The sequence below is a fragment of the Monodon monoceros genome, unplaced genomic scaffold (assembly GCF_005190385.1).
Source record: "Monodon monoceros isolate NGI ecotype Baffin Bay Population unplaced genomic scaffold, NGI_Narwhal_1 Super_Scaffold_12, whole genome shotgun sequence".
Taxonomy (NCBI): domain Eukaryota; kingdom Metazoa; phylum Chordata; class Mammalia; order Artiodactyla; family Monodontidae; genus Monodon; species Monodon monoceros.
In genome coordinates, this window is record NW_021703768.1 from 138652881 (window position 1) to 138680101 (window position 27221).

General features: G+C 37.8%; 3 protein-coding genes across 4 annotated transcripts in view; 2 read left to right on the plus strand and 1 right to left on the minus strand.

Annotated features, from left to right (window-relative positions):
* Positions 1-5383: 5383 nt before the first annotated feature.
* CCNG1 (cyclin G1) lies at positions 5384-12161 on the plus strand. 2 transcript variants are annotated; one of them, XM_029219068.1, is made up of 8 exons: positions 5384-5604; positions 6676-6939; positions 8555-8808; positions 9390-9468; positions 9549-9647; positions 9874-9998; positions 10048-10068; positions 10901-12161. In XM_029219068.1, the coding sequence occupies exons 2-8, from the start codon at positions 6676-6678 to the stop codon at positions 10965-10967; spliced, it is 909 nt and encodes a 302-aa protein (XP_029074901.1). In that variant the 5' UTR covers positions 5384-5604; the 3' UTR covers positions 10968-12161. The 2 variants fall into 2 exon arrangements, with proteins under 2 accessions (XP_029074901.1, XP_029074900.1); XM_029219067.1 differs by having other exon boundaries at positions 5387-5604; positions 9874-10068.
* Positions 12162-17313: 5152 nt separating this feature from the next.
* On the minus strand, positions 17314-23805 carry NUDCD2 (NudC domain containing 2). The gene is made up of 4 exons (XM_029215761.1): positions 23403-23805; positions 20807-20855; positions 20440-20591; positions 17314-18248 (listed from the first exon to the last, which is right to left on the minus strand). The coding sequence occupies exons 1-4, from the start codon at positions 23589-23591 to the stop codon at positions 18165-18167; spliced, it is 474 nt and encodes a 157-aa protein (XP_029071594.1). The 5' UTR covers positions 23592-23805; the 3' UTR covers positions 17314-18164.
* A 391-nt stretch (positions 23806-24196) lies between these two features.
* The window catches only part of HMMR (hyaluronan mediated motility receptor), a 36310-nt gene continuing 33285 nt past the window's right edge, over positions 24197-27221 (plus strand). The window contains exon 1 of the mRNA XM_029216834.1: positions 24197-24304. Coding sequence (XP_029072667.1) covers positions 24259-24304 — 46 coding nt within the window. The 5' untranslated portion in view covers positions 24197-24258. The remainder of the gene's footprint in view (positions 24305-27221) is intronic.

Here is a 27221-nt window from a genome sequence, read left to right on the forward strand (position 1 = left end):
TCTCTCAATACCATTCCACTCTCTGTCCAGGGTCTCTATCCCTCACAGTCCAGCCCCTTGCAAGAGTGGGTCACACATTCATTGATTTCATTTTCTTTCTCTGTTGTTCATACTTCATTTCATCCTGTTTGCAGCATGAGACACTGGTGCTCACTCCCTCCTTGAAACACTTTCTCTTGACTCCAGTAACATGCCTTCTCCTTCTAGATCCCTTCAGAGACTCCTGTTCCCTAGACTCTCTCCTCAGGCTTCTCTTACCACCTTCAATTGTCCCTGACTGATCTCCTTCCATGACTCAATCACCTCTCATATTCTGATGAGTCCGAAAGTTATCAGTAGCACCAAATGTTTCTCTGCATGCCTTGGGACATTTCCACCTGGAGTTCCCTCAGGCATCTCTAGGTCAACGTCTTCCCCTACAAACCTGGACTTTTTCCTGTATTCCCTGAACTTAGCACATAAATAGACTCTTCATTCAACTTTTTGCTGAACCAGAAATTTGAACAGTATTCTTGACTCTGCCTTCATCCTGATCACCTAACCAATCAAATCTAATCAATCACCACAATCCATCAGCTCAACCTCCTAAGGTCCCTTGAATCCATCTCCTTCCCATTCCCACTCTCACTCCCTCAGTTCAATCTTCTCATTTTTTCCTAGGTTAAGGCAGTGGCCTCTTAAACTGCTCTTCCGGCTCCACTCTTGGCCCTCTCTTTCCTCTCTTCACACTGATGCCAAATGGTCATTCTAAATCACAAATCCAGTTGTGACAGTCCCTTTAAATTCCATGGTTGGTTCCCCAAAGCCTATAAAGTCCAAAATTCCAATAATGGTATATATGGTATACCTGGTCCTTCAGGATAAGCAACTGCTTCTTTCCCCACCTCACTGCTAGACTCCCCTACCTCCAACACCCTCCATGCTTTAGCCAGAGTCATCTGTATTTCATTTACAGAAATCAACTTAGTCTCTCTTTCCTCCATGCCTTTGCCATACTGTTGCTTTTGTCTGGAATGCCCTTTGCACCAACCTCTTCACTTGGCTGCATCAAAACTGAGATCACGAGTTAAAGAGTTAAAAGGCTAAAGAAATGAGGAAAGTGGTGACCTCAGGCAAGGAAGGCTTACCTAGAGAACAAAAGTTCAGACCTATGAGATCCCTAAGGGACAAAAAAGCTAGATTAGAAAGTACTTCATTTCCCAAAATTCAACTCTGTCAAAATCTTTTGTAAAGGGGTGTGTGTGTGTGTGTGTGTCTGGGTGTGTCTGCATGCACTTCTGTGAGGAAGGTTAGCAATACAGGCAGAGACCTAAATAAGGAAGGGAGCTATTATCCCTCCCCATTCCCTCCTTCTCCTATCAAAGCAGCAGACCCCAGAGACACCTTCAGTGTGGGCTTCAGACTAGAAAGAGATGCACCTGGAGAATGACCCAGCTGATCCTTCCAACACCTATCTTCACAAAACACAATAGCCAACACACCCTATGGCCCAAAATTGTAACATTTTCAATCTGGGACTACAAAACACAATGGTTTGGCACCTAGAAAGCTCTCAATACATATTTGTTGAATGTTGAGACAAACAGAAAGTAAATAGGCAACATGGGCAAAATGCTGATGATTACTGAAGTTGGGTAATGAGTTTAAAAGGTTCCAAAATAAAAACTTGTTCTTAAACGCTGTAAAATCCAAATTCAAGCTATGTGTTAAGAATATTTAGTAAACAGTAAAAAGTAGTTGCTAAACAGGAGATATACGATATATTCCTCATTTCTGAACATAATAATAATATCAGAGTTGTTAGAGGACTAAATAAGATCATGTGTGTTTAAGTTCAGCACACAACTGGCACTTGGGAAATACATAACAAATGCAAACTCTTTTCGTTATTGGCTGATCTTGGCTTTGAGCCCTGTACTCAACAGAGCCTATGGCCATTAGACTAAATGCTAGCAAGTGGGAGATCTGCGTCTAATGTTCTCCAGTGCCTTTATATAGCAGTGGTTACCTGACAAAGTTTATTTTTCCACTGAATATAGTAACACCTCAATTAATTGGAAAGGGTTACTTTATCAGAGATAGCTAGAATCTCTGAAAGGCAAGATATACCTGACATTACTAATCTGTTTTCTATGTATCCTTTTCCCTGCCTCCCCGTCACCACCCAAACTATACACAATTTCTCTGCTATCCCAGGGGCTAATGAAGACTCCAAAAAGCCAAAGCGAAGCAAGTTCTCTTCTAAGACAGAGCAGATGCACTAGAGAATAGTTGGAGAGGTGGAGGGGGCCATAATTAGTTCCAGGAAGGATCAGGAAATAGAGCGGAAGAGACTGAGCTGAGATCTTTGGATCCTCACTTTTTCAGCCCTCATCACAGTTGGACAAGCCCACATTCAAAAGTTCTGGACATTTGTCTGGGAGCCTCAACAGAGGGTGAGGTGCAAAGACTCCTCCAGTCTCTAGGATGGAAACAGAACCAACGAGGAATTTCCCTGGTCAGGGCAGCATTTGACAAGCCACCACTGTTATACCTGCTTGTTATAATTTTTGCTGCTCAAGGCACTTCTATAATCTGCAGTGTAGAGAATATGATTAAATCCTCCTGTTAACTGCCTTGGATTCTTGCCCAGCCTTGAGGCCATTATTCTGAGTTTCAGTACTTGCTGCACTTAACTGCTGATTAAGAAGAAGGTGTGAAGATGGCAGCTGAATATATCACTGAGCCTAGAAAATACCCTGGTAGTCAGTCCTTTGAAAGATTCCTGATAGACTCATTACTAAATCTGTAAGTCTTTAAAAATAAATCACAATTAACAAAAGGCTCATTTTTTTTTCTTTTACAACAGTACATAATTGAGTCTTACACTTGCACATTTTGCTAATTAGGACTTTAAAATTATTTAAATGATAGTCTGTATTCTAATATTATGGAATAAAAATGACAGTGGAGGTCAGGGGAAGGAGAAAAGGTAAAAAATGTCCATTTGATCTGATTTGTATTGAATCAATGTTTCTTCAGTGCTATAGAAACAATTTTTTTCATGCAGGTAATTTCAGATTTTAATAAAAAGTAATAAGATCCTAACGTAAGAGAAAACATTTTTATTACATAAACAATGATATATTACCTAAAGCTGCATGTGAAAATTTTAAGTATAAAAAAGGCATAGAAATTAATACACATGGGACTTCCCTGGTGGTCCAGTGGTAAAGAATCCACCTTCCTATGCAGGTGACATGGGTTCAATTCCTGGTCAGGGAACTAAGATCCCACATGCCATGGGGCAACTAAGCCTGCATGCCACAACTACTGAGCTCGCACGCCTCAACTAGAGAGAGAAAACCCACACACCACAACTAGAGAGAAGCCCGGGCGCCACAACGAAGAGCCCATGCACCACAACGAAAAATCCCGCATGCCCCAACGAAGATCCCACAAGCCGCAACTGAGACCCAACGCACTCATAAATAAATAAATAAATAAATCTTTAAAAAAAAAGAAATTAATAGACACAATTTAGATACTTTCATTAGTGTTAAGTAAACAATACTCCCATTCTAGAAGACTAACTCTGACAATAGATAAAACAGAATTAAATGTATGTTAAGCAAGACATTTCAAAAGAAATGTTAGTAATGTAATAATAAAGGCTACCATTTATCAAGTACTTACTGTGCTCTGGGCACAATGCCTACCTCTTTAGGTACTTTGCATTATTTAATCCTCTCAATAACCCTGTGAATAAGGTACTTTTATTTCCTATTAATAAAAGAAAATGGAAACTCAGTGCGATTAAAAACTTGTTAAAAGTCATGTACCTAGTTAGTAGCCTGTGACTTGAAAATAAATCAGTTTATATTGTCCACAAAACTACACAATCCACAAGGACAGGAACCAGTATATTCTGTCCTCCACTGACACATATTACGTGTTCAACAAGTAGTGAAAGAGTGCATGTGTACATACCTATATTCCTAATTTTGTTACTAATTTTGTTCCTTTGTTACTAAAGGAGAAACATTTACATTTGTAAACTCACACATTATTGTAAAAAGAACTTTTTAAATGTTTTTAATTGCCCATTTATATTCATTACGTGAGTTCTTTTTCAAGGATGACCAAGGCCTCTTCCCCATTTGAAACACAGAGGTTTGACAAACTGACCTAGTGATGTGGCTAAGGTAATATTTTAGGGCATTAACTTTTTCTCTCAGGTTTTCCCTTCCCCTTTCTCTCCACAACTCTGCTTCCATTTCAGGGCTTGGTTCTGTGTCATTGCCTCAGGGAAGCACCCAGCAGGGCAAACAGCAAACATGCCAGCAAATCTTTCAGATTTTAATTTTTTCAAAGCCCAGGTAAGCCACTAACAAGGAAGAGACCATGAGAACAGAGACATCAAAGTACAGTCCACCAGAACTGATAACCAATTCCTTGTTCACCAATCCTCAGGCCCTTTTAATGTAGACCCTTCCCATTTGTGACAATAGGGAAAGAAAGAGGGAAGGAGTGAGTCCAGGAAGGCTTCAAGCTAACTATTTTTCCACTTACCAGGCAAAGGCTCACAGTCAGAGATTAAGTTCATGGACAGCAAGTAAAAAGACTAATATTGCTTCACACACGGATCTGTGAACTCAGATTCATAAGCACTACATTATTTTTGTCTACTTATTCCTCTTGAGTCAACCACACACCTTTCATTTTAAGCCGAAGAAGAACTACCAACTTTTCTAATTTGTTCAAAAATCAAATTCAGCAAACTGGCAGGAGACCAAGAATGTACGTAGCCCAACTCCACCCTTTGATAAATTATACAAAAAAGCAAAACAAGGCAAGGAACAAGTGATTTCCAAAGCTCACACGGAGAAACTTCTGGAAATTTAATAAACCACACCGTAGAATATCCACCACCTCTCCAACCGCAGTGAAAAATCAGGCCTTTCTTTTTTTTTGTGGAATCAGACACTGTATTTTTAGAGAGAGCAAAAGCACTCTACTAAACCGAACGGAACGAAAACTCCCAGTACATTCTGGAACGATATTCTGGCCAATCCGCCCGCCAGCAGAGGCCTTACCGGGCCTGGGTTGGTGCGCGCAGCGTTCAGCTCCCCCTCCTCTTCATTGAAGACACTCGGGGAAATCCTCCAATGAGAGACAGTTAGAGGTAGGGGGCGTGGTCTCAAGGGGCGGAGAATTTGACTCCGGGATAGTGAAAAGCGTGTGCTGATTGGCCGGACTTCTTCCCTCTACGGACCAGCCCTCTTTGGACAGCAGGAGCCATCTATCATAAGACTTGCACCAATCAGCGGCGAAAATGCCTCCCATGTGCCCCTCCCACCGCAGCGAGAAAACCCCGCCCTCCAATATATTACTCAGGAGGCGAGGCGCGGCCCCTTCGGCTCCGAGCAGACCCCGAGGAGGGCAGTGTCGTCTCGGCGGCGCTGCAGAGACCTCCACCCAAGACGGCTCCCCCTCCCCGGGCCTCTCCCGTCTTGCCCGCGAGCCCTCTCGCCTCATAGGCCTCTCGGTTCTAATATCTTGGGGTGAGGTGAGAGCAGGCCCGGGGAGGGTGGTTACCGCTGAGGAGCTGCAATCGCGATCAAGGTGAGCTCGGATTTCGGGGTTGACCTCGGAGTGCGGGTAGGGAGCAGGGTTGTGGGGCGCGGGGTGAGGGGTAGGTCTCGAGCCCTTTTCCTCGGTTAACTCTCCCTGAGCAACAAGTTCAGGCTAGTACGAGCATGGAGGGGCGGGGCCAGATGCGACCTCCTGAGATGTCTTAGTGTCTTATGGGCCCGGTCCCAGCCCAGGGGCCAAAGAGTTGGACCCTTGAAGTTTGCGGTTCTCCATCTGCCCACCCTTTCCGTCGCGCAACCCTAAGGATTCTTTCTGCCTCCTTGTCTTTCGGTTGTTGCGAGGAGGGACCGTCCGTGTGTCCAGGGCTTAGCCCGTTCCCGGAGCAGGCACATAGTAGATGTTCAGTATTGTCTTAATGAAACTCCCAGCTTCCTCTTGCAGGCTGGATTAGCCTCCCGCCCCCACTGCGTGCACCCATAACTGCCTTTAAGCTTCCTTTCCTAACATCAATAAAAGTTAACAGTTACTGAGCAGTGAGTGCCAAGCACTATGCTAAACTCTTTAGTTGAATCATCTTGGTTAATCTTCACAGCCATTCAAAGAGGCAGATATGCCTCATTTTACAGACTAGAAGTAAGCTCATTAATATTGCCCAGTGTTTATTAGGCACCTACTGTACGTGCTAAGTACCTGTGTACCTAGATGATCTCATTCATTCCTCACAAGTGTCTCTGAAATAGGTAATAACCTTATACCCACTTCACGGACTAGGAATTGAGGACTAAGAAAAATTTACTAACTTGAACAGTTCACATTGTTAATAAATGGCAGAATACATGCTACCATCTAATTTCAAAGTTTGGGCATGAAGATTTGCATTTTTTTTCTTTAAAAAGGCATGGCTACTGCCCTCTAGGAACTCACAATTTAGGATGTGACCAACTGGTTGGGGAGGTGGAGAATTACAGATGGCATTTTGCAGTGACTTAGATTCACTAATAGCATTGAGGGAGGGGAGACTTGTGTTATAATGCACCTGGCACAACACAAGGCAGGAAGGGCTGTTCTTTCACTCCTTTCTGGGCTTTGTTCTATATATAGATGATAGAGGTACTGACAACAACTGACTCTCAGAAACCGCTACACCAGCTGAATGCCCTGTTGGAACAGGAGTTGAGATGTCAGCCAAAGGTCTGCGGCTTGAGACTAATTGAATCTGCACACGATAATGGCCTTAGAATGACTGCAAGACTGAGGGACTTTGAAGTAAAAGATCTCCTTAGTCTAACTCAGTTCTTTGGCTTTGACACGGAGACATTTTCTCTAGCTGTGAATTTACTGGACAGATTCCTGTCTAAAATGAAGGTACGTCTAAAGCTACATTACCCTGAGTATTTTGTGGTTTTGTTCAATGTGTTTTGGAGGTGGTATTGCTAGCTTTGGGCTGGTATTCATAACTTTTTTTGTTTTCAGCAAGTAGCCAAAACATTATGGTAATTCTGTGTACTACAGCACTGATGAAATCCTTCCTTTTAATTAAGAGTGATGCATCATTTATTCAACCTACTTTCTGACATTGAAAAGTAGTCTAATATCAAATAATTAATTGCAGAGTCTCCCAGTAGGAGAGTTGGCTGTTGTTTTTAAAAGTCTTTTTTGATAGGTTGGGTGTTTTCATTTATTTACTGTTGTTTCTAAATTTTAAGAAATGTGTTAGAGGCAGAATGCTAGATTGGGGGTTAAGAATTAGACTATATTTCTTTTTTTTTTCCTTTTTGTTGATGCTGTCAACCATCTGGTCATAGAGTATATTGCTTGATCTCTATTCATATAGAATAAAGTTCTAATTGTTTTAGCCTTAAATTTACCCAAGTCGTGCTTATGCTTGTCATTTCCAGCCTAAGTTTGCATATAATAGAGAGTATCTTCTGAAGGAGCATTTATATATAGTTATTTCCCTGTATTGGATAAGCAGGACATCTGTGTAACTTTCAGAGCTTAATTGTTACAAATACATCTGACTTCTCTGTGTGCCAGTGGTCATTGGTAGATAATGAAACAACGTGACAGTTAAAATGCAGCTCATCTTTTAGTCCTCAGTACCTAACAGAATGCATCATATATGGGAGGAACTCAATGTGTATTGAATGGTTCAAGAAACTTTTTCAATACCCTAATTAAACAACTCTTTAGACACCATGTGCAGGCACTACCTTTGACTATAAATGTTACATAGATGAAATACATCTATCCTTTAAGTGTATTATAATCTTAGTGGCAATAATGTTTGCACTGATAACTATTATATAGTACAAGGAATAATAAGAAAAATAATTACATTATACCTCAAAAGAGGCATAAATGTATTGCTGAAGGGGTTCTAAGAAGAGGAGAGCACAAATACTGGTAAAGGCTTCATAAAGTTTCCATTGAGCGGAACTTAAAGTGGACAGAATTTTGACTGTGACAAATTTTGTAGACATTCAGAAAATGATGAATAAATTTAAAATACTGGTAGTGAATAGAGCTTTACAGGCAGAGTAAACAGTATGTGCTGTAGTATTTAAAAACATTTTACATGTGTTACTACAAAGAAAACAGCCTGGAAAAACACAACATTCTGGAAAGAAATTTTGTGCATAAGCTGTAAGGTATTTCAGTCCTCATATAAGCCTTTGACCTAGTAGCTTATTGCTTATCGTTCTGCACTGATTTAAACAAACCAAAAGAAGTACGAATTGTTATGTGCTGAAGCCACACATTACACTGAAACTTAGTCTGTTTGCTCAAAAATTGGTTCCAAGTGGGTACATATGGTTAAGAGGCTACAGTTGAGGTATCAGTGGATCTTGTTAAGTCCTTCACAGCTGAGAAATATACCTCAAAGATACATTTTCGAAGTGATAGGTTGAGTTCTAGATTATCCTTTATGTTTTTTTAACTGAAATAAGGTTAAGACATGGACTTACTGTCTTTTTAGGTACAGCCCAAGCACCTTGGGTGTGTTGGACTGAGCTGCTTCTATTTGGCTGTAAAATCAATAGAAGAGGAAAGGAATGTCCCATTGGCAACTGACTTGATCCGAATAAGCCAGTATAGGTTCACAGTTTCAGACTTGATGAGAATGGAAAAGATTGTGTTGGAGAAGGTGTGTTGGAAAGTCAAAGCTACTACTGCCTTTCAGTTTCTACAACTCTATTATGCACTCCTTCAAGAGAACTTGCCATATGAAAGGTATGTGATCTTTGTTTTTAACAAAGCAGATTTGGAAATCAGAATGAAGTTGTCCGGATGTTAAATAAAATCAATATCCTGGGAGAATTCCAATCAAAATAAGTAAAGTGACAGCTAAGCTCCTTGAGTTTCACTTCACTCTCCAGCAGAAGTGAGAAGACTTTCAGTAAAAAGTAGCTTCTTGAAGTCTGTGAATTCTAAAGATGGACATTTCAACTTTTTTTAAAATTACGTTTTCCATTTATAGACAAGTTAACTTATAGAACCTAGTAGGTAAGCATCTAACACAGATGTATGGAAAAAGGAACTTCAGATTCAAAAATAGATTTATTAAAATGAAAAGAAACCTTGGGAGTTGTAGCATGATACTTTTTTTTTGGCCCAGATCAGTTAAAATTCATTTATGGTATCCTTAAGAAGTTAATGTTTCTGAAGGAAGGGAAATTCTTTACTTCGGATAATTCACTTTCTATGATAAGTGTGCATAAACTTCACTTTAAAATTGACTTATTTTTCTAAAAATTTCTTTTGACTTGATATAAAATTATCTATATAAAATTAATTTCATTTTCTTTTTAAAGGAGGAATAGCCTTAATTTTGAAAGACTAGAAGCTCAACTTAAGGCGTGCTACTGCAGGATCATATTTTCTAAAGCAAAGGTAAATATTTTATAAAGATTAAACCTATATATATACCTACTTTTATATTCAACATTTACTTTAAAATTTATCTCTTTTAGCCATCTGTGTTGGCATTGTCTATCATTGCCTTGGAGATCCAGGCACAGAGGTGTGTAGAGTTAACAGAAGGAGTAGAATGTCTTCAGAAACATTCCAAGGTATGTCCAGGTCATAGCCTAAATCCTGTTGACAGCTGTAAAAGCAACTAAACCACTTGTTCCTAAAGTAAAATGAGATGTCCTGTGTTTATCTGAAACTTAAGTAGCTTATCCTCAAATTTTTTTGACAAGGAAACACACGTGTTAATAAGATTGCAATTATTACTATAATTAAATACTGTAGGACTTTTATTTTAAAGAATATATTTTTTTAATTTATTCACAGATCAATGGCAGAGATTTGACTTTCTGGCAAGAGCTCGTATCCAAGTGTTTAACTGAATATTCATCAAACAAGTGTTCCAAACCAAATGTTCAGAAGTTGAAATGGATTGTTTCTGGGCGTACTGCACGGCAACTGAAGCATAGTTACTACAGAATAACCCACCTTCCAACAATTCCTGAAATGGTCCCTTAATTGGTAAATTTGGTTCATAGTTTTTCTCCATGTAGAGAGACTTTTCTAATGCTATAATTTTCTTCTGCAATTCAAGAATTTAAATCTGCATTATTTTTTTAAAAAAATGGAGTTGGACTAGCAGAGGGGAAAATGACTTCTCTGATCTAGTCAGCTAGTATTTGAGGACATTTACTACATTCAAGGTACAACACCCTAAGAGTAAGGAATTCTCTTAACCTTTCATATATATGTTAGCCATTTCATTAAATTTTCAGCTTAAAAAGCAGCATCCTTAATAACCTGAACTTTAAAAGTAGCACTAAAACAGTATTTTTTTTTTCAATTTCACATCACTTTGCTGTATATAGACTTAGGCTTTGGCTCATTTAAAGTTACACGAGCCTGAGTGAGGGAGCAGGACCAAAATTTTGAACCATACATTGAACTAATTTGAGACTGTTAGCTTATTAGCAAAATCAGTATGAACTTGGGTATTGTACTTAAAAAGTAAGTTGTGGCAGGTGGTCTCTACATTGAATGTCTAGAAACTGCCAGGATGTCTCAACTGTATAGTGTATCATTATACATCTCAACTTATATGTATCATTGCTATAGTAGTTGAACACTGCAAAGTATTTACATGCATAAAAAATGTAAGCCTCCTCACAAATATATGATATACATTCTTGCCATCTAAGTTTAATTCATGTTGGTGATTTCTTTCTTCCTACTCAAAACTAAATATTAACATAGAACACATCTACATAAGATGTGATTATGAGTCAGATATTTTAACAGGTAGTAATATTTGTGTTTGGCAGACTTCTGATAACTTGATTTTTTTGTTTATTAGGATTCTTACAGCAACAAGTAACTCTTCTGAAGCCTTTCTCCACAATCCTGAGCTGTGGATTCCATAATGTTATAACGGATTTAAGCTGTGAAGCCTCAAAACATCACAAGTAGATTAACATTGGTGTTCTCAGATTTGGGAAAACTGCCTAATAAACATTACCCTATAGTGGAATTACTCACATTTGAATTCACCTGTGAAGCATACAAATCAAAGCTAACAGCATAAATGTGAAATGCTAATGACAAGCCTGGGAAGGTAAACTGTGAATCTTCATTTCTAACACTGATCCAACTTTCTGTATTGGGTCAATATATTGTATTTAGGTGGTGTTAAAAACGGTAACCTACTTAATTTAAATTTAAACTTTAAATTTAAATATGAGGTTTACATCAAAATCACCACTTCACAAATGCACTTTTAAGGCATAATAAGGGTCAGTATTCTAGGCAGTGAAAATGGTTTCTTGGCACCCATAATGCAAGTAATATATAATCCAGAGATGTGGACTTTATTGCTACATGGGAGTCACATTTAAATTTGAGGGCATTTTATATAAAGCAAAACTACAGACCTATTAATTTCAGCATATTAAGTTATCGTTAATATTTTTCTAGAAAACAGGTGATGTTCATATCCATGATTTAAAAAGTTTTATACAAAATTTACTGCCTCAGTCTAGTCCCATCAAGAAAATTAGTTTTTACTGTAGTAGTAACTCAAATTAACGTCACTCTGAAAACTTTCTGATTTAACACTCCAGAAGTTTTTACTAAGCACTGTTTTTATGAAACTGTCATTGCTTCTAATTTAGAGTTTTGCTTAAAAGGGAGAGAATATACTTTCATTAAGTGCCCCTACTGTGCCAAAGGAAAGTATTAAGAAAGGTAAGTAGGCATCTTCATAATTATAAGGTTGCTGAGGTAGTGTTCAGGATTTCAGTGAACCTAAGGAGATCTACTGTGTTAAAGTGTCAGTTAATGTAATGTGTAGCCTGAATCCATCCAGGATGGCTGTACCCAAGTTTGACATCATGTTATGGGGAGATATGCATTGGAAAATAAACCAAAGAACCACAGTGTATCCTATACTTTTGTAAACCATGTTTTACGGATAACTTTCCAGTTTTCCCAAAAGACTGATAAATTTCAATATTTTGAATACATCAGTGTTAATTTTGAGTTGGCAGAGGTAACCTAACCAACTACCATTATGTTTTGGTACTAAGGGATATACCTTTCAATAAAGTTACTGAAATGCATTCCTTTGCTGGGTGGTTTTCTATTTGTTTCTCTTCTAATTTAATTAACTATTTTGGCACTGTGATAATAGAACCACAATAAAAAGCTGTCTTCACTCACTATATTTAAATTTAGCACTAAAGTAAGATGCATGGTAGGAGAAACAAAATTTCGTATAAGAGTATGGCTATTACCTAATTGACACGTTCCTTTCTAATGGTTTTTTAAAGATAGACACAAGATGATGACAATTAAATATGCTTAATATGCATTAAAAAGTCAGTGTTTATACACTATTGGTCACTTTTATTATTTAGATTCATCACTACTATGGCTATCCATAATACAAATTCACCCTCAGATTCAGCCCACCTGAAGTTCTGTGCAACCCTATTATCTAATTAAACAGTATTCCAGCAGGTCGTTGTTAATCTGCTTAGATCACTTGTTAATTATTATTATTGGAACTGAAACAATAGATGACTTTGAACTGTTCATGTTTAAACTAACAAGATACAAAGTAGACATTGTATGGAATTACTGGTGAAAGAAAAACTTTTATAAAAGAAGGTTCCTGGGCTTCCCTGGTGGCACAGTGGTTGAGAGTCCGCCTGCCGATGCAGGGGACACGGGTTCGTGCCCCAGTCCAGGAAGATCCCACATGCCGCAGAGCGGCTGGGCCTGTGAGCCATGGCCACTGAGCCTGCGCGTCCAGAGCCTGTACACCACAAAAAAAACCTGGTATTTGACTCAGGTTAGATATATTTAATAATCCCTCTTTTCACAAGTGCTGTTTTTAAAAAGGGACCTGAACCTTCTATGTATTTCTAATTCTGTGACATACTTTCTAAAAACTAGACATTTCTGATCTAACATTTGTGGTTAACAATGATAGTTTTTACTATCAGGTACTATAGTCAGATGTTTTAGATGAATCATCTCATGTAACCCTTAATCCTACAAATTGAATGAGATTATCCCAATTTACAAATGAACCAGAACCAAGGAACAGGTAAGTGATGAGCCCAAGGTCATACACCTGTACTTGGATGTGTGATTCAAATCCAGGCAATTCTGACTCGGAGGCTATTCTCTTAACCTCTCTGCACATTACTTCCCAATATAGATTAAATGGACTCGTGAAATTGTATCAAAATTACCAGGAATAAAGAGGGATATTAAAAAATGATAAAAGAATCAATTCACCAAGACATGACAATCTTAAATATGTATGCACCTAACATCAGACCTTAAAAATACAAGAAGTAAAAACAGCAGTGAAAGGAGAAATGAACAAACCTTCAATTACAGTTGGAGACTTAAACACTCCACTCTAATGTATAGAACTACTAGAAAATCAGCAAGGACATAGAAGGACTGAAAAATACCAACAACCAAATAAAAAATCATTTACAACAGCTCCAGAAAATGAACACTTAGGAATAAATCTAACAACAGATGTACAGGTTCTATAAGCTGAAAACCATAAATGCTGATGATCTATATCAAAGAGGTGCTAAATGAAGATGCCCCATGTTCATGGATCAGAAGACATGCTATTCCAGTGGAAACTCCAACAGGACTTTTTGTTATACAGACTAGCTGATTCTAAACTTCACACGGAAAAGCAAAGAAAATACAGCCAAAACAATTCTGAAGAATTAAGTTGAAGGTATCACGCTACCCAATTTTAAGACTTGCTTTAAAGCTACAATTGTCAAGGCAGTGTGGTATTGGTGAAGGGAAAGACACACAGATCAATGGAACAGAATACTGAGACCAAAAACAGACCCATATAAATAGCAATTGATTTTTGAGAAAAGTGCAAAAACAATTTAATGGAGAATGAATACCCTTTCCAACAAATGATTTTGAAACTAGACATCCATATGCAGAAAAATAAACAACCTATATTTCACAGCTCTTACAAAAAATAAAATAGGTCACAGATATAAATGTAAAAGATAAAATTATAAAACTTTTAGAAGAAAACATTGGAAAAAAGTCCTCATAACCTGGGATAACAAAATTCTTAGACGTGACACCAAAAGCATGATGAATTAAACTTCATCAAAATTAACATTCATGCTTCAAAAGTCACCATCAAGAAAGTGAAAAAACATATAAAAGGAGAAAATATATGCAAATCACATATCTGATAAAGGACTTTTGTGCAGAATATATAAAGAACTCTCACGTCTCAATAATAAAAAGGCAGATAACCCATTAAAAAATGGGCAAAGGATCTGAATAGACATTTCTCCAAGGAAGATACACAAATGGTCAATAAGTACAAGAAAAGATGCTCAACATAATTAGCGATCAGAGAAATGTAAATCAAAACCACAATGTGATACAATTCCATATTCACCAGGATAGCTAGGATCCAAAAGTCACATAACACATGTTAGCAAAGATGTGGAGAAACTGGAACTCTCATATACTGCTGATGGGAATGTAAAATGGTGTAGCCACTTTGCAAAACAATCTAGCAGTTCCTCAAATAATTAAACAGTTTCCATAAAACTTGAAATTCCACTCCTAGGTAAGAAATGAAAATACAGATGCACACAAAAATTTGTATTTGAATGTTTATAGCAGAATTATTCACAGTAGCCAAAAGGTGGAAACTTCCCAGATGTCCATCAACTGGCAAATGGATAAATATGTGGTAGTCATAAATGGAGCATTATTTAGCCAGCCAAAAAGAATGAAGCACTGACACATACTAGAACGTGGATGAACTTCTAAAACATTATGCTAAGTCAAAGAAACCAGAAACAAAAGACCACACTATGATTCCAGGTACGTGAAATATCCAGAACAGAGAAATCTACGTGATGGAACATAAATTATTGGTTGCTTCAGGGGGTTGGGTGTCTGTGCGTGGTTGGGTGGGGTGATAGTTAAAAAGTATGGATTTGGTGGGGGTTTTTTTCTGAGGTGATGAAAATTAAAGTTGATGATGGTGATGGTTGAACTTAATGTGACTATCCTAAAAACCACTGAATTATACACTTTAAATCAGTAAAATGTATGGTATGTGAATTATCTCAACGCTATGTTTTTAAAAGATTATATATGATTCTATTTAAATGAAGATCTTGAAAAAAAAATACTGAGGCAGAGACTAAATCAGTGGACTCCAGGGTTTGAGGCTAGGAGTAGGGTGTAACTATAAAGAGAAAGCATGAAGGAGTTTTTAGGCTGACTGAACTGGTCAATTTCCTGATTTTGGAGGTGTTTACACATATCTTTACATAAGTTAAAATTCACAAAACTACAAACTAAAAAAGTTGACTTTATGTTTATTCAAAATATTAAAATATTTTAATGTCACATAGATAAGCCAATTAAAGGAAAAACGCCTCTTCCCCAACAACTCATTCCTAAAGTTATTGGGTAAAATGAACATCATAGGTATCTTGCCGAAGGGTGTGGTTGGGCTGCAGTGGCCCAGAGTGGGGCATTAGGATCCAAGTAGGTGAGGCGGGTTATCTCTGCTTGGCATAGGGTTTTGGAGCCTGAGCAGTGAGAAAGGTATTCGCATGGGAAGATGACCTAGAATAATGAACCAACTATATTAAGGATAATAGGGATCAGGTATCTCACTGTTGAAAGGAGTTCTATACAAAGGGAGAGAGCAAAACTGAACCCCATGGGATCAGAAATGAAAGTTTAAGTGTGAACTCATGGTTTTCAATATATACATAAATATAAAAATATAGATGTAAATGTATGCATAATAAACACACACCAACAGCAACTACTCACTAACACATAGAACCTGGCTTTTAAACACCATTCTTCACTAGAGAACCAGGGCTCCTGGGAAAAATGGCTGATTCTTGTGCTAGGGTAGGGAAAGCAATAATAAGTCTGGTATATCTTATGCCAGAGAATAAGAAGTTGCTCAAATAATGATGGGGACATGTCAAAAGGGCATAGAAGCCACCTACAATGACCTTCCACTGGCCGAATCCAGAAAAAAATTTGAGGATCAAAGTAATGGGAATAATAGATTTTAACCCAATGAATAAAGTGGAAATCATGAGTATATATAGATAAATTTAAAGTTTGATGAGAAACAAGGTGGTACTTTTGAAACTACATCACACAAAAAACATGAAAAGAATAGCTTTGTAGTGGAGAAGACTGACAGACACCACTTAATCAGTGATCTAAGTACAGTCGTCCCTCAGTATCCACAGGGTATTGGTTCCAGCATCCCCCTCGGACACCAAAATCCAGATGCTCAATAGTATGACACAGTATTTGCATATAACCTACCCACATCCATCCCACAATACTTTAAATCATCTCTAGATTACTTATAATACCTAATACAATGTAAATGCTATGTAAATAGTTGTAAACAACATAAGTGCCATGTAACTAGTTGCCTGTTGCAAGGCAAATTCAAGTTTTGCTTTCTGGAAGTTTCTGGATTTTTTTTTTTTTTTTTTTACTATTTTCTATCCTTGGTTGGTTGAATCTGAGAATCTGAAACCCACACATATGGCAGGCCAACAGTAAACACTATCAGAAAAAGGACAAATTGAAACCAATAACTTAGGATACAGAAAGAACACAGCATCACTCCTGCAACAGTCCTGTCAAAGATTCATAACCTGATTCTAATCATGAAGAAATATCAAACAAAATTCACAATGACAGAGGTGTACAAAACTAGCCTGTAATCTTCAAAAGAGCCAAGGCTGTAAGAGTCAAGGTTAAAATGAAGACTTGTTCCAGTCTGAAGCAAACTAAAGACACTGATATTAAAGGCAAGGCATGGGGAATTCCCTAGCAGTCCAGTGGTTAGGACCTAGCACATTTTCACTGACGGCAGCCCAAGTTCAATCCCTGGTCAGGGAACTAAGATCCCACAAGCCATGTGGCACGGCAAAAAAAATAAAATAAAGGCAAGGCATGATTGTGACTGGACCCCTTTGCTATAAAGAACATTACTGGGATAATAAGTAAACTTGAATGGAATGAAGGTCCAAGGATTAGGTGGTCATAATGTGTCAATGCTACTTTCCTGATTTTAATGATTGTATTGTAGCTATGTAGCAGCATGTCCTTCGAAGGAAATACACACTTAGGTACTCAGAGGTGATGGGGAATCAAGTTATCAACTTACACACAAACCTGAAGAGTCAGGAAGAAAACAATTCTGTGTTCTTTACTTTAACTTTTCAATACATTTAAGACTCTTTAAAATATTTAAAATTAGAAAGGACATAAAAAGGATGAAGTAAAACTTCAAGACAATTCTTACCTATATGTGTGGATAACTGGAGATCAAAATGTCACTGACTTATAACCATTGACTATAATTTGTTTTTGTCACTAACAAAGGATTCACCCAATAACCATATTCACTTCACCAATTCTCTTTTGCACTAATCTATTCTTATTGATAGGTTTTTAACTATTTTTCAATTTCTTAACTTAAAGGCATCTCTCAAGGAATTCAGAAATTTTCAGTAACTCTTAAAATTAACTTAGAATATATCTGTGGATTGTTTTCTCCTTTCTGAAAAGTTTTTTCCAGTAATACATTTTCCTTGTATGAACTGGTACACTTAGACAAAGGGGTACACAATTCCTATTTAGAAAAGTTTATTGAACATTATTCCTGCATCACACTTATTGAAAGAGAAACTTAATTTTCCCTGATGGTACCCTGTCATTTCACATGATCTATACCCTAAAGATTTTTGTATTAAAAATACAGGTTAAATATGAAATTAGTAAAATGCAGCATATAAAACTTCATGCTGAGCAAAAACAAGTCCAAAAAAAAAGTTACCGTATATCAACAGAATAGTTCCTACAGTATTTAAGATGTTTCCTATGTAACTCATATTTGAATGCAATTTTTAGAACCATATTTAAATATATTTTGCAATTTGTTAACTGCAGACATTCCCATTTTTCTTCCACCACATAATCTGTTCGTTTCATTAAGTTGGCAAATCTGCTAGGATCCACAAAATGCAGCAAGAAGATGGCAGTTATTTCTCAAGATTTGAGAAATCTGGTCCACCTTTAGTGTAGTTTCCTGAGATTTCTGCTCCACTGAAGTCAAAACCAGGATTCTGAAAAATACGAAAAAAAAAACATTATAAAACTTATAAGGAAAAATATAAGTAACCCAAAAGGAAAATGGTAAAAAGATATAAACCAGCAATTGACAAAAAAGGAAATCTAAATGGACAATAAACGTGTGAAAAGATATCAAACCTCACTGTAATCACCAAAGTGGAACCTAAAACTATGAGGTACTTTCTCAACTTTCATATTTACAAATATTTAGAAGATCAATATGCATATTACAATGTTGACAAGTGTATGGGCAAACATATACTTTACCATCAGTATATAAACAGATTTTTAATAACTAGCATTTTTTGAGAGCTTATTACATGCCAGGCAGGGTTCTAAGAGCTATATATATTTTAAAATACTCAGTCCTCATGACAATCTTATGGAGTAAGTAAGTACTACCTCAGCCTTCAGTATTTTTAGAGGCATTTCATTTATTCAACAAACATCTATTGAGTTCCTACTGTTTAGAAGACACCATGAGAGGCATGTGGAATTTAAGAATGAACAAAATAGACAAAGATCCATGTTCTGGTGGAGATTACATTCTAACAGGAGGAGACAAATAATAAACCCTAAATTACCTAGAGCAGGGGTCAGCAAGCTTTTCTGTAAAGAGCCAGGTAGTAAATACTTTAGGCTTTGAAGGTCATATAGTCTCTGTCATAACTACTTAATTCTGCTGTGACTATATGAAAGACAATACACAAACAAATAAGCATAGCTGTGTTCCAGTAAAACTTTGCTTCAAAAACAGACAGTGGGCTGGATCTGACCAGTGGCCATAGTCTGCCAACTCCATGATCTAGTGTTAAAAGTTCCTAAGTGCTATAGTATAGGATTAAAAAAAAAAGAAGAAAAGTAAGGCAAGTAAGGAAAATGAGGAGATTAGAGTATTTAAATAGAATGATCAAAGTATGCTTCATTGAGAAATGACTTGAAAACAGTAAAGAAATTAGCTAAGCTTTGGGAGAAGACCACTGCAGTCAAAAGGCCAGGCATGTTTAATGAAAAGCAAAAAGGCCAGTATGGCTAGAGCAGAATGCATGAGGGGGGCAGTAGTAGGAGAGGAGGTCAGAGACACCATGGAGGACCAGACCAATTAGGGCCTTATAAAAGACTTTGTCTTCTACTTGAGTGAAAGAGTTCTGAGAAGTCATATAATCTGACATGCATTTTAAAAGGACTGCTCTAACTATTTTCAGAAGATGGTAGCTTGGCAAGGGTAGAGGTAAAGAGAACAATTAAGAGGTCATTAGAGTAACCCAGGCAAGACGTTAGAGGTGGTCCAGGTGAGAGTGGTAGTAGAGTTGGTGGTGATGAGTGGTCAAATCCTGAATATATCTAGAAGGCCATGCCAGTAAGGTTTCCCGACAATTGGAGAGGGTGTGAGAGAGAGAGGAATGGAGGATGATTCCCCAGATTTTTTTTTATCTGAACCAGTTTCCATCATGTGAGATGAGAAGGCCATAGGTAGGACAAATGCGGGAGGGAAATTAGGGAGTTCACATTGGACATGTTGAGTTTGACATGTCTATTAGACAGAAAAGTGAAGATGTTAAATAGGCAGCTGGATATGCAAGTCCAACATTCAGGAGAAAAGTCCAGGCCAGAGACATACGTTTGGGAATCACTATCATATAGATGAAATTATCCATCAAAACTTTAACAGTGGTTTGATCCAGTAATAATTCTCCCATATATATATCTTAAAGGAAAATTTGAATATTTTCAGAGATGAAAATACAAACTGTTTGAAATAGACACAAACAGAGAAATCTAAATCTCACCAAAGAGGAAACAGCTAAATAATAACGATACACTCAAACTAGGGAACACTCTAAAGCAGTTAAAAGTAATGAATTTTATCTGTATGTACTAGTAGGGAAAGAGACTGAAGACATTGTTTTTTTTTTTTTTGGCTGCACTGGGTCTTAGTTGCAGCACTCGGCATCTTTGTTGCGGCATGCAGGCTCTTAGTTGTGGCATGAAGACTTCTTAGTTGAGGCATGCAAATCCATATATAGAAAGGCCAGTCATTTTTCTAACCATTTAACTTAAAAAATTTCTTTGAAGAATTTTAGTAATTTTTTAAAACCACATTTGAGTTTTAATTTCAAATAATAATTATTCTATGAGTTTAAGATGTTTAACTATACATATTCATACATTCAACTGACTTACTTCTTTCTGGAATCTCTCTAATGTAAGTTTTCTTTGCATTTGGTCTTGCACCCAAGGATCAGCTGCATATCCAGATTCTAGAAGAGAAGTCCAACAATTTGCCGCATCTCTCTTTGTCTTTGTAAGAACAATACGGACCATTTTTCTATCCTCTAAACAAACAAACAAAAATCACAAAGAAATCAGAGTTAATCATTAATTTGTATTTTCAAAATCATTACGGAATCTTGACATACAATTGTTTTCAATACATTTATTTTACTATATCTTCCAAAGCTGCAAATCTACAGCAGGGAGAAACATACTAATTTCCAAGACAAAATTAATTTTTAAAAAGATTCTAAGAAATATAATAGATTACCCTTACCCAGAGTCCACGTTCCCTCATCAGCTATTGTAGAATCAAAGAGTTTGCCCTGAAAAATAAACACATGAGTACTAAAAATAAAGAAATTCCATTAATTTTCATAAAGTTTTCATGATTTAAGACTTACCTTACTTCCCATCTAATCCACATATAATTACTTAATTTGTTTAGAGTAGGGAGATCAAATTTTATACCATTTCAACACACTGATAGGTGCTCAACCCTAAGTTCCCTCCTAGCGAGTGAAGCAGAACCTAGTTTACACTACGGAATATATACTACGACAAAGAACACAGGGCTCTCTACAGAAAGATCAGGGCTCCTTAATTTTTAGCAGATGAAGAAATACTACTGATCACTGACTGGCCAAATGTGAAGTTAATATCTGAAATGCTTTAACTTTACCAACTATAATAAACTACAAGAAGAGCTCTCCTGTGGATATTAAGAAGAAATGATGTCTTTTAAAACAAACTTTTAAAAAACTAAAAACAGAACTACCATACAACCCAGCAGTCCCACTACTGGGCATATACCCTGAGAAAACTGTAATTCAAAAAGAGTCATGTACCACAGTGTCCACTGCAGCTCTATTTACAATAGCCAGGATATGGAAGCAACCTAAGTGTCCGTTGACGAATGGATAAAGAAGGTGTGGCACATATATACAATGGAATATTACTCAGCCATAAAAAGAAACAAAATTGAGTTACTTGTAGTGAAGTGGATGGACCTAGAGTCTGTCATACAGAGTGAAGTAAGGCAGAAAAAGAAAAACAAATACCGTATGCTAACACATATATATGGAATCTTAAAAAAAAAAAAAAATGGTTCCGAGGAACCTAGGGACAGGACAGGAATAAAGGTACAGACATAGAGAATGGACCTGAGGACATAGGGAGGGGGAAGGGTAAGCTGGGACGAAGTGAGAGAGTGGCATGGACATATATAAACTACCAAACGTAAAATAGACAGCTAGTGGGAAGCAGCCGCACAGCACAGGGAGATCAGCTCAGTGCTTTGTGACCACCTAGAGGGGTGGGATAAGGAGGGTGGGGCGGGGCCGCAAGAGGGAGGAGATATGAGGATATATGTATATGTGTAGCTGACTCACTTTGTTATAAAGCAGAAACTAACACACCATTGTAAAGCAATTATACGGCAATAAAGATGTTAAGAAAAATAAAATAAAATAAATAAAAAAATAAAACTGGTTCAATCTCTTTGTAGGGCAATGTAGCATTAAAAAAATTTTAAAGCACATACTGTACATCTGAGGTCAGATGAGGTGTCACTGATTTTTCAGAAACTCGTTTTAAGAAAGAACTAAGCAAAATATAAGTTTAAAAGAGAATGCATCTGCTAAAATCCATTTTGATTTGTTGTAGGAAATGAAATTAAAATGTCACATTAAAAAAAGAAAACACATTCTTTTCATGTCAATACCAGTGGAAAAAAATCCTACTTGTCTAAAATCCTAGAGTTAAGAGTTATTGCTAAATTCCCTAAGCTACTGCAAATTAACTGAATTTACTAAAGTAAATTTGAAGTGTACTATTAAATCACCGTTCAGTAAACCCCACAAAATTGCACAACTATTCAGAAAGGTCATCAAGATCCAAGCTGACATAAATCAATGTCTTTCACATGAATCTTCCTTTGCTCTGAGGCACTCAAAACACTTTCCTATAAAATAATAATAACTAACACGTAGTGTGAGCTTATTACATACCAGTCACTACTTACTCCAAGCTCTTCACTCACCATGCTATGCTGAAAACAATCCTGAGAAAGGTACTATAATTACCCCACTTTGTGGATGAAGGCTTAAACAATGAATAATCTCTTGCCCAAGGTTACAAAACTGGAAAAATGACAAAGCCAGGTATCTTACCAAGTAGTATCCCTTGACCATTACACAACACTGCCATCAAATATCTTGGGCATCTAATCTGCGAAAGAAATCTAACTTCAACTTAACTGAATTTAACTATAAATTTTAACAAGGAAAAAATGGGTACCAGATCCAAAGGGTACTGATGAGAATAAAAGGGATATTATTTTCTTCACAACCTCTTGACACCGCTTAACCACTCCACAAACGAGAATTTTTCTAATTTCAGATGAGAAAATAAATCACCTGACATCACCTTCGAATCCTCGTCCTGACGTCTTTATCCTTTATTTTCATCTTTATTTTCCTATAACTGCCTAAATATTTATTAGTTTAATTATGACTCCCTACAAGAGCATAACCTCTCTTGAGTGCGGGAACATTATCTGGTTCGCTCACCGCTGTCCTACTAGCACCGAGATCAGTGCCTAGAAGAAAGTATAGGTACCATAAGTATTTGTTCCTTCAACGATCTAGTTAAGCGGTTCTCAGCTGAAGACCCGCGGAGGAACAAAACAGCTTCATTTGTCTTAGAAACAAAGCCAGGAAAAGTGGCGTACTCAAATTCCCACCTCAACTCAGGACTGGCCCTGAGGGTGGGGTCTCCGCAGACCAGTCTTTCCAAGGAAACTATGAACTCTAGCACTCAGAGATTTGAGGGCGCCGGGAAGAAACTGAGCACAAGCCCCAACCTGCCGCTACCTTGAGTATGTCGCGGCCCCCCACGGCCAGCGCCACATGCCGGCTCTGCAGGCCGCACTGAATATCCTGGGCGCGAGTGCCTGGCGGCACCTGAACTTCAATGAACACCTCCTCCAAGGTCTGGTACCACTGACCCCACGGTGTTGCGCACGGAACCACCCCACTGCGCTCCTCAAACGGGGCTGACATACTCCAGTCGCCTCTCGGCCGCGGTGGCACCGAGAGAGCTGAGCGCACGCACGGAATATCCGCGTTCGGGCCACGCCCCGGCCTCTCCGCTCGGGTCACTACACATGCGCAGGAATGTAACCTGAAGTCTCCGCTCGTGTTCGTTTTTCCCTTTCAGGGGCCATTTAGGACGTTGGCAGGACCCAGGTTTAACGAACTGAAATCCGGAAAAGTTTACATCCAAGGAACGACGGGAGACAGCTGGAACCAGTAAAGTCAGAATTCATTACACTGCCACCAACATGACTTCAAAAGCGACTGAAAATTCTTTGATGTGAACTGCGCTTGCGCAAATGCTGCTGGTGCTTAGTTAAAATTGAGTAACGCCAGTAGGGGTTGGGCCCGTGGGGAGGGGGCGGGGCGAGAGGAGACAGTAATAGTCTCCTATTGGATGGTAGCCTAAACAGATCACCTAATTGGACCCTGCTAGAACCGAGTACGCATGCTCTATGGATGTTCCCGTCCTGGATTGGTGTGTCCAAGGCCTTGGCTTTCCGATTGGTTAAAGTTGGGTGGGCGGGGAATAAGCGGGGAGATTTGAATTTGAAGCGAATAGGGCCTAACAAGCCGCAGGAAGTTGCCGAGGAGCACCCTAGAAACCTTCGGTTTTGTGCAGCGGGTCGTCAGCATGTCTTTTTCTAAGGCGCCCCTGAAACGATTCAATGACCCTTCTGGTGCGTACGGGGAAAGGATCTGGGGGACAGGAGATGCTCTCACGCCCCTTGCCCCTCTTGATTCCCTTCATCAGAGGCAAATAGAAGGCGATTTTTAGGGCTGGGATGGGGCTCACTTAATTGATTCATTTTCCTGAAACACATGCTAAGGTTTTACTACGTGCCAAGCACTATTCAGAATGATAAGGTTACAACAGCGAGCGAAGCAAAATCCCTGCTCCATGAAGCTTACATTCAATTGGAGAATGCAGCCAATAAACAGTGCTGTGGAGAAACTAAAGCAGAGGGAAGGGAATAGGAATTAGGAAGCATTGATAGCTGTTTGTTGGTCAAGTCCGAAGGCCTCACTGTTAAAAATATATATTTATTTATTTATTTACTATTGCTTTTGGTTTGAACTTGTGGATTTCTTTTGGATATCCCATTCAGGCGTAAAAGAAGGAAGGTTGGTAAAGGCAGTTTATGGGTGTAAAATTATGGCAGTAGCACTTAGTGAAAACACTATAGATGAAGTAATGGGAGCTAATTTTGACAGTACCCCAGGCACCACACTAAGTCTTTACATAGATTATTCTATTTTAATTCCCCCAAACCCCTATTGTTCATTATTTTATTGATAAAGAGATGGAGACTATTTGCTAAATGTTACACAATCGAAACTGTCAGAACTGGGGCTTGAAACCAGGCCTCCACGAACCCATCCTGTGCTCCTAACCACTGCGATGCAAAAGCACAATAACCATGAAGCCTTCCATGTGGTTGGTAAGGCATTCATCATTTAGTGGCTACTAACTGGATGCAGGGACTATGCTAAGGTCTTCTCTACTAGATCTGGTTTATTCTTGCCAACAGCCAGGTGAGGCAGGTACTGATATTGTCCTCATTTTACAGCTAAGGACACTAAGGGGTTTTGTAACTCTACTGAGCAGCCTGTAAGTGACAGAGCTTAATATCAAAGCTCATGATTTATCCTTTATAATGTACACTTTTAACAGTCACTCATTACACCTTAATTTCTATTAGCTAAAATGCAAATGGAAAAGACCTCTGCTCACAAAGGAAGGCCAAGGGAGCAAATGGATCAGCACAAGCATATTTTTTAATTAGAAGACTCAAGAACCATATAATTTTCCAGACATTCAAAGAACCTACTCTAAGTTCTGTCAGCAGTGTGTCTTTTAAGGAGATTTGTTTGTTTGCTTGCTTTATAATAGATTAAACTGCTTTTGCCAATTACACAAAATTTCAGGCTCACAGTTTCAAGAGTAATAAGTTACCATCTATTTGATGCTGTGTGTGTGTGTGTGTGTGTGTGTGTGTGTGTGTGTGTGTCACTGTAGTGATTTCTCGTATTACTCCAGAAATCCTAACAACAAAAGTATGAGGTAGATACTGTTTTGTGAATGAAGAATCAGTCTCAAATAGAAATAACTTTCCAGGGGTCTTAAAGCTAGACTGGAAAAGGAGAGAGTATAATGTTCTTATTTATCATCTTCTCCCTATGACTGCAAAGTACCTGGCATATAGTATTATCTATTGATTGGCAGGCAAAGCTGGATTTGAACATCGATCTAGCTGATTACTATACAAAACTCTATTCCCAATCCCACATCCCAAGTAACTTTCTGTTTTCTTTGCCACACTGCCAGACTCAACCCTGAGCTAAATACTGAGGAAAGGGACATGATTGAGACTGTCCCTAACTTCAAGCAGTTTTGTCTAAGGTGGGAGATGGATAAGTACCTTATTATAACCCATTACAAAACTGCAAGAAGTTCTGTGATAGTAACAATATGCGTAGGCTGCTGTGGAATGGAGGTTTCTAGCTTGATTTGGGGATTTGGAGAAAACTGGAAGAGGTGACCTCCAGGCTGAGATCTAAAGTAAGTAAGAGCCGGATCTCAAGTCAGCTTTGCATAAGCCCTCTGAAATGCCTTCGATTTGGGACTCCAGTTACATGAGGTTATACAGTATAAATTGCTGAAACATAGAAATATAGTCTAGCGTAGTAGTTTGTACTTTGCATAACATGGCTTTATAAATTTTCTGGTGTATTGATACTAGACAGAGATGGATCGTCACTAAATTTTTATTCCAAGCTAAATCTTGAGGGCTAGACATTTTTAGTAGCTTCATTTCTAAAATCTGCTGATGGTTACCTCAGTGAATCTCTCTGAGTAGAGTTGATTCCAAATATTTTATTTCTTATATTCAATCCTTAATAACAAAGCTGTATTGCTTGTTCTGACACAATTTTCATCCCAAAACTGTCTGTTGTTTTGCACGGTTGTCTGTGTTCCTTTGACCCAATTGAAGTAAAGGTCATTTGGGAAGATAATGATATTTATTATTCTTCACAGAGAAGCCTAATACCAAATGGGTGCCATTTTTACATTTGAAAATAAAGGAAACTTTTTTAAAAATTTTATTGGAGCATAGTTGATTTACAATGTTGTGTTAGTTTCAGGTGTACAGCATAGTGATTCAGTTATACATACACATATATTCATTCTTTTTTAGATTCTTTTCCCATATAGGTTATTACAGAATATTGAGCAGAGTTCCATGTGCTATACAGTAGGTCTTGTTGGTTATCTATTTTATATAGATATGTATGTGTGTATATGTTAATCCCAAGCTCCTAATTTATCCCTCCTCCCCATGTTTCCCTTTTGGTAACCATAACTTTGTTTTCGAAATCTGTGAGTCTGTTTCTGTTTTGTAAATAAGTTCATTTATATCATTTTTTTTAATTAGAAAAAGAAGCAATTTATTAATAGTATTTTTACATTTATATTACTTTACTATGACTTTTTTTTAACTGAAGTATAATTGATTTAAAATATTGTGTTAGTTTCAGGTGTACAGCAAAGTGATTCAATTATATTTTTTTCAGATTATTTTCTATTATAGGTTA

Coding starts and splice junctions, on each gene's coding strand:
- CCNG1 (XM_029219068.1), top strand. CDS start 6,676: ATGATAGAGGTACTGACAACAACTGACTCTCAGAAACCGCTACACCAG. Junction 9,999..10,047: donor ATTGTTTCTGGGCGTACTGC/ACGGCAACTGAA, acceptor CTTCCAACAATT/CCTGAAATGGTCCCTTAATT. Junction 10,069..10,900: donor CTGAAATGGTCCCTTAATTG/GTAAATTTGGTT, acceptor TTTGTTTATTAG/GATTCTTACAGCAACAAGTA.
- NUDCD2 (XM_029215761.1), bottom strand. CDS start 23,591: ATGTCAGCCCCGTTTGAGGAGCGCAGTGGGGTGGTTCCGTGCGCAACA. Junction 20,592..20,806: donor TGAGGGAACGTGGACTCTGG/GTAAGGGTAATC, acceptor TTGTTTGTTTAG/AGGATAGAAAAATGGTCCGT. Junction 18,249..20,439: donor TAGAGAGATTCCAGAAAGAA/GTAAGTCAGTTG, acceptor CGTATTTTTCAG/AATCCTGGTTTTGACTTCAG.